This window comes from Chinchilla lanigera, unplaced genomic scaffold, assembly GCF_000276665.1.
Source record: "Chinchilla lanigera isolate Chin_1 unplaced genomic scaffold, ChiLan1.0 scaffold00026, whole genome shotgun sequence".
NCBI classification, from domain to species: Eukaryota; Metazoa; Chordata; class Mammalia; order Rodentia; family Chinchillidae; genus Chinchilla; species Chinchilla lanigera.
The window spans coordinates 22,827,999-22,837,708 of NW_004955427.1; the positions used below are offsets into that span (position 1 = coordinate 22,827,999).

At 51.8% G+C, this 9,710-nt stretch overlaps 1 protein-coding gene across 5 annotated transcripts in view; it reads right to left on the reverse strand.

The window, feature by feature from the left end:
• Positions 1-9,710, reverse strand: part of Mylk (myosin light chain kinase) — a 248,001-nt gene that overhangs the window by 67,567 nt on the left and 170,724 nt on the right. For 4 of the 5 annotated variants that reach the window (XM_013515195.1, XM_013515193.1, XM_013515194.1 and 1 more), the window contains 2 exons: positions 9,305-9,710; positions 2,751-2,867 (listed from right to left, as the gene is read on the reverse strand). In XM_013515195.1, the coding sequence (XP_013370649.1) occupies positions 2,751-2,867; positions 9,305-9,710 (523 nt within the window). Of the gene's footprint in view, positions 1-2,333; positions 2,435-2,750; positions 2,868-9,304 lie in introns of those variants that run through there. The other variant, XM_005386530.2, reaches the window with a different exon arrangement.

A 9,710-nucleotide genomic window follows, 5' to 3' on the forward strand; every position in this document is an offset into this window, starting at 1 on the left:
TGAGGTCTTGAAAGGCGTCATTATATTGGTTACAGATGTGGGCTTTATGATGTCAGGCATAGGCTGAGTGAGTGACAGCAGGTGACTTGAGAGGTCCTTCTGAGTGGTAGGGGGAAGCCAGCCTGAAGTCAGCACAGTGAAAAGGGACCTCACTGCCCCGTGGGAGGACTCAGGACTGGTCCTACTCAGTAGTCAGGAAGAAGGAGAACAAATGGAAAGCCACACAATTACTGGGCTTGAGAATTCAATCCTGGCTGCTCTTTAGGGCACCTAGTTCTTTCAAAGTAGTCAGATTCATGGCTTCTGAGAATATGATTATACCTATGGACTCCTCTCTTAAAGAAGATGCACTAACCCACATACACTCCAAATATGGCTTACAATCTCCAAGGGTCCTTGGATTCACTGCGGTTTCTGAGTGTCACATCCAGGGAGTGAGAAGAACAAAGAGGAGGGGAGGACAGAATGAAGATAGGAAGCTTAACCAGCCAAAAGGAGGTGTAACGCGCCAAAAGGTGGCAGGAAGACCCCAGTCCTTTGCTGTTTGCTTGGAGGTGGGTCTTGATGGAGAAACAGAGCTCAGTGTAACACCAGGAAGCCCACCCTGCATCCAGCACACTGATACATCTCCAAGCGCAGCAGTGCGGGAGGAAGGGGTGGAGAGGGCTGCCCTTTTTCTCTCTCTGAAAACAAAACAAAACTAAACCCAATTAACTGAGGGCCCAGTCCTGTTATCTCAGCTGGTCTCTTGCCTATCATTTTCCCAGCTCGTCCTCCTAGACCCAGCTCCCAGTTTGCCTAAGTGATGACTGTCATCCTTGGGGGAGAGTGAGAGGATCTTCCAGCTGACCTCTGGTAAACAAAGCCCTTTACATTGCAGAATGAATTCCCTAAACCGTAAAAAAATAAAAAGAAAAGAACTCCCAAATATATTCTGCAGGGAAAAAGGAAATTTCCTTTTGCGAATAATCTGGAAAAAGTGCTGACTATAGATAAGGAGAATGAATTTCTCTCCTGCCTGCCTCTAGCCATGTAAATAGGAGTCCAAGCTGCCAAAGCTTCCAAAAGCAGGTAACTTCATCAGCAAGCGGGCTTCCTATGGCTTAGAGACTGGTAGGAGCCAGTGTGAGTCCCACAGGAAGAGTCGGGCTGTTAGAAGTAAGGTTCCCAGTCAAGTTGCCAGGAATACCACAACACTACCTGGAGAAAAAGGAGCAGGACTCTGACCTGGGTGGTGACGGCCCAGGCAGAGAGAGACACACAGAGAAGGAGCAGTGGCCTCTGCCCCTGCCGAGAGCCTTCAAGTGTGTGCCACAGCCCTGTTCTGATATGAATTCTGACCCTGCAGATCTCCTTCCTGAGGCCTGAACCCTGTGAGAAGTGTTCTCAGAATCCAGTGAGGACACAAGAGTAGCCAATTTCAACTCCACTTTTTTTTTTTTTTTTTTTTTTGGCTGTTAACAATTTTATGGACACTGCCATAGTGTATTTTTAAAAGGTTTTTCTTTATAAGACATTTCCTCCTTCTTCCCATTTATTATATATGTAGATCACAATGTTATGATTGGGAAGCTGGATTGCGAAATCCAGAATGAAGACAAAGATTCTACATCTTGTGGTATGGCAGTAAAACAGGTCAGGATTTTAGGACTCAAGTGATCCCATTTAGGAGCCAGAAGAACAACAAAGCTGCTCTTTGAGATGCCTTATTTGGACAGTAGTTTTTGACATGTCACTGATAGTTATTAACCAGGCATTTCAAGGACAAGAAACTGTTTTCCCAAAACTACCTTTTCAGACATTTCTAGGCAGGTACCAAATAAAAGAATTCACGGTGGATGGAAAGTCTCAAGATAGGGTTCTGCCCTGGCTTGAACTCCTGTAGGCTTGGACTTCCAGCGGGGTGGGAGCCTCGTGTAGGCTGCTCTTCCTGTCCAAAGGGCCTTGGTTTTCTCATCTGTATTATGAGTGTGTTGGAGCAGGGGATGTAGCTCAGTGGTAAAGGGATTACCTACTATGCATTCTACCCCCTGCTCCACAAAAACAAAATGATTTAAAAAACAATAATGAGGGTGTTAGTTTAAACCTTCCCACGGCTCATTTTATCCTGTTTTGACTTCTGTGCCTCTTGTGGAGAGAAGAGTCAGAAATGCACATTTCCTGCATTTCTTTAGGACAAATCCCAAGCCTCACTGCTAGGCCTTGCCCCTTCCTGAGACGACCTGACAGGGCTGTTTTCTCCCACATCTCCTGCTTCTCCCTGCTGTCTCGATTCTCTGTTGCTTCCAGCAGAGGCAGCCCTGTCCCCTTTACCCGAGCCTTGGCCGACTCACCTTGGAAGGATGGCTGCCCACACTCTGCCCTCCTCAAGTCCGGGTCCCCCTCTGGGTCTGTGCTCCGGCACTCACGCTTGTTACTATGGCTTGTAAATGGCTTGTCATTTTCCTATGGGTGTGTCCTTCTCCTGCCTGGTGCCCTGGTGCCCAGGCTTCCCCGCCCACAAGGCTCTGGGTGGGGGTCAGGCCTGGGAGGGGAGGAGAAAGTAACCCACCCCTCCTCCTGGTGGGGCACAGGAAGAGGCTGTAAACAAGCCTGCCACTTTTTTTTCCTGTCTTGTTTTTGCAAAAACAGCTTGACACCCATCCACTGAATGCCTCGGTAAGGACAGGGACAGCTGTGGTAGTTCCATTCAGGTCTGTGGGGGCTGAGAGACGGGACTGTGTGTGGTGACAGTGGTGGTCACAACCTACCGTCCACGGTGACTTGGCAGGAACACTCTGCCTGGCCAGCGCTGTTCTTTGCTACGCACTTGTACAGGCCCTTGTCCTCGGGCAGAGCCTTCTGGATGGAGACAGAGCACAGTGAGCCTGGAGGAAGAAGAAAGAGCTGTTGAGTGGACCCGTGCCGGCACCTGGAGTGTGAGAGGTGGGGGTCTGCACACAGCAGGGCAGAGGCCTGGTGCAAAGCAACTCCCCTTCCTAGTGGAAGCCACGGGACTCTGCTGACATCCTGCACCCAACAGAGCTGCTGCTTCAGTATGAGCCTCTGGGTCCCTCTCCTCCTCCAGACAGCCCTCCCCTGGTGACCTGATGCAGAAGCAGGGAGAGAAATAGCCTCTGACCCCAACACAGAGAGGGAACAAGTGGACACTCCCCGCACTGCAAGAGGGACGAGGAACCAGACACAGGTTACAGATCTGCCAGAGACAGGCTGGGGACAGCCTCTGCCAAGCCCAAGGCCGTACTCTGAGGAGAGCTCTTAGACTGCGACCAGGGTTGTGGGGCTGGCTTTGTAAGGAATAGGGTTTGAGCTGAAGAACGGTGGCCAATGCATGGCACTGGGCGGAGGCACTCAGGGCTGCCTCCCATGGGGTCGGGTCTCTGGTCACTCCTAGCTGGGCAGTGATGGCCTCCTTTCCCTACCGCCCTCGCCTGTGTCTGCTCTCACTTCCAACAACCCTATCCCGGCCTGGCTGGGCCAGGGGAGTCATGCTAGAATAAACAGGAATCGGGGGTCTGGCCTTGCCCACCCAGCTTTTGTCCAGGGCTGGCCATTTCTCCTCAGGGGCCCCTCCTGTGTTTCCCTCATGGAGTGGGTGGGAAGAGGCAGGCTAAGGACGGGGCCTGATGGGCCAGGCAGGGGCAAGAGTATCCTGGTGCCTGCCTTCCAACACACAGACAAGCCAGCGGCACGCTGTCCTGCGAAGGCTGCCTGCTATCTGAGCAGCACCCATCATATGAGGGGAGGACAGAGCCAGAGCCACTGGCCCCGGACAGCAGAGCTGTGTGCACCCTTGGGTGTTATGTACGGGGTAAGGGGAGTAAGACCAAAAAGGAGTGAGGCCAGAGGGCACTGTGCCCATCGGGGTCTTCTGATCTGAAAAGAACACTCATTCCTGGTCTCTTCTCCTTTTTAGATGGACACAGACCTGACTAACACATGTAAGGATACCAGAAGGAGGAAGAATGGCATCAGTCTGAGTTGGAGAATCTCACTCAGGCTGAGGGAGAAATTAAAGGCATGATATTTTCCTGGGGCAGAATTACTGATCTTATAACCTTCAACAGACCCTACCCTTTGGAAGGCCTCACCTGGGGACGGTGAACATATCTCTCATGGTCATTCCTTTTCCTGAAGGACAATGGGCCAAGGTCTCTTCCCACTGAGATTAGGAGACAATTTGCAGGAACTGTTGCCGAAAGGATTTAGGTTGGATCTTTAGAAAGTCTGGCACGAGAGCTAGAACCAGGAGGTGCAGAAATAATGGAACGAGGGTAACTGCATCCTAGGGAGAAATTTCCACTCATCTGGGCAGGCAGGAGGAGGCTAAGATGCTCTCTGGTCCCAGAGTCCAGGCCTAGAGGAAACTGACCCCACCTTGCAATTTTCTCTCTTGTCTGGGTGGGACTAAGGCTCCAGGAACAGATATCCCACCCCCGAAGTACATCCTGTTCAAATCCTCGGTTTCCTTTCAGTTTCGGTCCCTTGGCTGCTTTGACCTTAAGCCAAAAGATCACACACTGCAGAGAGTGACAGGAGAGGAGGGCAGTGGCCCGCTGGGTGGGCCCCGCCTTCTGACCCACAGCTCTACCCCCTAACTGGACTGGCCAGGCCACGTGCGAGGGCAGGGGCAGGGGCAGGGGAAGGGCTGGGGGACTGGGAGGCTGGCTCCCCCAGATGAAGAATCTGGTATTTCCTGTGGGACCGCTCATTCCTGACCTCCACAAGAAAACTGTTTCCCAGAGGTTTTTTTGCGCAGCCTCAGCCTGGTGGGGCTGAGCGGATGGGACTGAGGGGGATGGGAGAGGTCAGCAGTAGACTCAGCTCCTCCCAGCCCGCGAGTAAAAGCTCTGCATCTGAAGGTCTCCCAACTCTCCTTCCTGAGTGGGTGGGCAGAGGGAGGAGGGGATGAGCAGGAAGCATGGAGCTATCTGAAAGTCTGGCCGCCCAGCTCGGAGGCTCCTTCAGCCGGCAGGGCCTCCCTGGCCTGGCCCACCTGGCAGGCTCAGACCAACAGGGAGACTCACCTCCAGACAACCATCTCAGGCACAGTGCCCTCCAGGTCACCTCTAAGCCTCCGGCCCTAGCTGTACCTCTTCAGTGCTCCCATGGTATCCCAAGCTCATTGTTACCAAGGTGTGTCTCTCAAGGTCATTGCTGAAATACATGCCCATTTCCCACACTAGCTCTGGGGGCAGTGACCACATCTATCACGAGTTCTCTTCCTGAGTATGGAATGCAATCACAGTAAAAATATTTGTCATTCTGAGAATGACAAAGACACATTTCTGCAGTGGGTGATCTGGCAAGATCTATGCAAGCAAAGATCATGAGCACACAGTATAACCTACTGTTTAAAAAGATAAGTTTTTAAGAGAAGGAAAAGTCCTAATTCAGAGGTCTTTAAGTGGATGATACATTCAAGGGAAGAGACTAGCATAACGCCTTGCACATAGTAGGTGTTACAGAACTCTACTTCTTGTAGAATGAACTTATATAAGTTTGAAAAGCCTTCCCAAGATTCCTCCCTGAAGGGAATTATAAATGAATCATCTCTTTACAACAGCAACAACAATAAATCCTCATAATTAGACTGGGAGAAATTCTTGGCTGGAGGAAGCCAGGCCGGAGCACAAAGCAAAGCATAAAGGTAAAATCATATCTCAGGGTCACCTCAGTCCTGCCCTGGGCTCATGCAGCCATTGCCTCTGACCCTGAAGCCAAGACAGGTGTAGAAAAGGTGACCCAGTGCCTGTCCTGGAGCCAGCTCAGTTGGTGTCACCCTGAACTCCACCAGCTGGCAGCTCTAGGGTAGAGAGAGAGGAAGGGTGCTTCCAGGTGTGTGTCCCTCTGTGGGTGACTGGTCACCTCCAACTGACAGTAGTCACAACTCTTCTCTTCAGTGCTAACAGATGCAGGTTCTGAGGCTCATCCATGCTACAGACATCAGACAAGCTGCCAAAACTATACAGCCTGCCTGACAGTGGTTGCATGCAGACGTGTATGGCTGGGCAGAGAGGAAGGTACAGGCCTCTGGCTGAAGTGATGACAGTGGTCTGGGAAGGCATCCTGGAGCAAATGAAGCTTGGTGGTAGAGGAGAGGACAGGATGGGGGTCAGCGCAGTGGGGCAAGGAGGGATCCACATCAGCGATGCGGGCAGGGAGGTTCTGAGCGGGTGGGAAGGACAATCAGACAGACAATGCCAATCCCTCCTTCTTCCCCTATGACCACCTCAAACCCCAAGCTTCCCTATTTCTACCGACACCATCCCTGTGGCCCAGACGCCCACACCCAGTGGTCTGCACCACTTCTTCCTCTCCTAGCCCCCCCTTTCCACACCTGGAAGCTGAGGTTCTCTTCTGGCCTTGTTTCTCCCCTGGCTGGCTCTTTGCAATGGCCTCACCTACCCTGCTAGTCCAGGCCTCACCACCTTTCCCCCAACCTTTGCAGCAGGCACCACGCTTGCCTTTTGGGCAGACAAAGCATCTAAACCCAGCTTTGCACACAGTGCTCCTTACTCCAAGATCTTGCATGGCTCCCCATTGCTTTTACACTCAAGTTTCTTGGTGAGATGCAGGACGACATTAGGACCAAGCCCTTCTCCTCAACACAGATGGGCTATGCACAGCTCACAGCCACCTGCTGCATGGAAAGCCGCCTTCTGTACACTTTCCTGTTGCTTAAGCCTGGCCTGCCTTCCAAGCTCAGATGGAGGCAGAGCTTGCCCACCAGCCTTTCCCAGAACTTAGCTTCCCTCTTCCTGCTCCAAGAAGCTCCTCCTGCCACTCTCAGGGCACTCAGCAGTAGTTTTATCACTGTGAGCTTGTGTCCTCTGTCCAGATCAGTACCTTCTGCTCTGCTCCCTGCAGGGGACCTGTTCCAGGCAGGAGAAGCTGCTGAAGGAGCAACCAATAGGCATTAAGATGCACTTTCTCCTTGACAAAATACACACAACACAGGCTCTTAAAGACTTGGCAAGTGTAGGAAGAGAAGACTGGACCAAAATTTTGAAATAAGGCACTTTTCCCTCGACTGTGTAAAAAATGGGCCGGTTTCAAGGTCTACCCTCCTTCAGGGAAAATACCAGAAATGTGGCAAGCCCAGAGCACACCAACTGCCTTTCAACATTTTGGTTGGACATGGGAACTCATTCATCTGCGTTCCAGTACCAGCTCTGCTATTTATGAATTGTGCGGCCTCAGACAAGGTACTTGTCTATTAGAGGGACGTTAGAGTGGTCACAGGAGGATTAAGTGAATGGAAAACGTTAGATGCCCTGGACAGTGTCTGGCACATGCTATTCAATAGATACAAACTTTCTTATTTTAAAATGAAATTTAAAATATTTATAACATCACTTAAAGTCTGCCTTGGGACTGTATCTAATCCCCCACCCCAGTCTCTCTCTTGTGCTAGCCCTCTTTAATCAAGTCTGGTGCTGCTACTTTGGCCCTAACTATTCCCCTTGGGACAGTTTTCGTGGGAGGCAATGCTGGAGTAGCTGGCATCACTATGCCCTTTAATACCTGGTGGCCAGAGTATAAACCTACTTGAGAAACCAGTGGCTAACAGCCCACGAGTAACTTTAGGGATCCTCCTGTCCCATCAGAACCTCTTTTTCTGAGGCTGGTGCATCATGGACCTCACAAGTCCCTAAACATGTCCCAAAGGTGCCAACTGCCCAACCTCCACCCTCCGAAAGGTCACCCTAGCGAAAGGTGACCTGGGAAATACTCCTGGCCAAAGATTCCAATCAGTTTGAACAAGGATTCAGAGGCATTCAAGGAAGGCAGAGGCATCCATGGCCCTGGACATTTCAGCCACCTAGTGATTCCCCAGGACCACCTGTGTGTGGACATTGCCAGACAGAGCAAGCAGAAGCAGAGGGATGAAGATGATGTCCTATGGACGACCTTCCCAGACTGGGAATGCCCATATGGAAAAGTTGCCAGTGTCAACACATTTGCAAAAAGTAAGTTTTCTCTCTGCTCAGAGAATTCTCCAATTTCCCTCAGCATTTAGATTCCACATGCTGGGGGCCGGGGATATAGCTCAGCTGCACAAGTGCCTGCCTGGCAAGTGCAAGGTCCTGAGTTTGATTCCTGGTACCAAAAAAAAAAAAAAAAAAAAAAAAAAAAAAAAAAAAATAGATTCCACAGGCTTGGCCATTCCAGACTTGCTGTCCGAGATGCAGAGTGAACTGTGGACAGGGTCATGACTATCTCTAAGTGCCTCCTTCCATGTTTGCAGATTAAGGAGATGCGATGAGGGGCAGGAAGGGAGTGAAGAAGGCTGTGACCAGAGATGGCCCGAGGGAGAGGGGAGGAACAGCTCTGGCATCTGAGCTGATAGGCATGTGTGGGGACCTGTCCCCTTGGCCTGCGCAGTGGCCACCTTCTGCCACTCAAGGGCAACTGGCACTGCCTGGGGAGCTTCTTTGTGCCCTGCTCTTGCTAGAGCCTCTGGTGCCAGCTTCTGGCTCAGGCAAGGGTCCATCTCTCAAAGGCCCCAGAGTGGGATGTGTGGTGTCTGCTGGCCTCGGAGCTCTCATCCACACTTGGGATTTACAAGAACACTTCCAGCCAACTTGAGGGCCAGGATAGGGACCTCCTCTCAGCCCCTCTCTTTCCCAGGTACGAACTGGCCCATGTGAGAACTCTAGACCCCAAAAGGCCACAGAGAGCAGGATTTAACCCCAACCCCACCCAAGAATGTGAAATAGCAGCAAACAGAAGTCTCATCCAAATTAGGAAGCGAGCAGCTCTGTCTGCTCTATGTGCAGTCGGGGCTGCTTTGGGTTTCTGCCTTCCCCCATAGGACCCTTCAAATCCACGCTGTGCTAAAGATTAAGTTGTCCATGACCCCAACTCACAGTCCCGTGGCACCCTGTCACTGTACACCCTTCCCCAAACCCAAATTGCTTCTGCTTTCACAGCTCTTGGCTCCAAGCCCCTGGCAGCCTCCAGCCCATATCCCCATTTCCCAGCCTGCAGGCAGAGGCCTCCTCACGCAGCGGAGGCCAAGCACCAGCTCCAGCCCAGGTCTACTCCGGGGAGCTCTGGGCAGGGAACGACTAGAGGGTCCTGCCAGACAGTCATGAAGACACAGGCATGTGCCAAAGGATCAGACTCCAAACCCTCACTCCCAGCAAGGGCATGTACCCAAGGCCCCGAGAGGGAAGGCATCCTGTAAGTGAGGGCACAGGGGCCCGACATTCGAACTCAGGCTATGGGTTGCAAGTGGCCATCAACCAGACCACAGCTCCATGAGCTCACAGTGGCCCTGATTCCCACCCTCATTTACCTTCTTGAGAGAGGATGATGAACTTGGTGGTCTTGAGTGTCTTTCCATTCAGTGTCCAAGTGACAGTGGCCGGAGGGTCAGAGGACACCTGGCACTGGAGTAGCAGTTTTTCACCCTCTGCCACACGGACATCTTGTAGCTTCTCTGTGAAGGTTGGGGCCGTCTCTTGGCTCTCTGGTCTTTTCTCATAATCTGTGGCTCCTGCATGCCCTCTCTTGTAGTTCACATCATTCTTAACTTCCTTCTTGAGTTCTTCTTTCCCGGATGGTTTCAAGGTCTCAGCTGGCTTGGTGTTGCCCACGGGTTTCAGGGTCTCAGCAGGCTTGGCATTGCCCATGGGTTTCAGGGTCTCGGCAGGCTTGGCATTGCCCATGGGTTTCAGGGTCTCGGCAGGCTTGGCATTGCC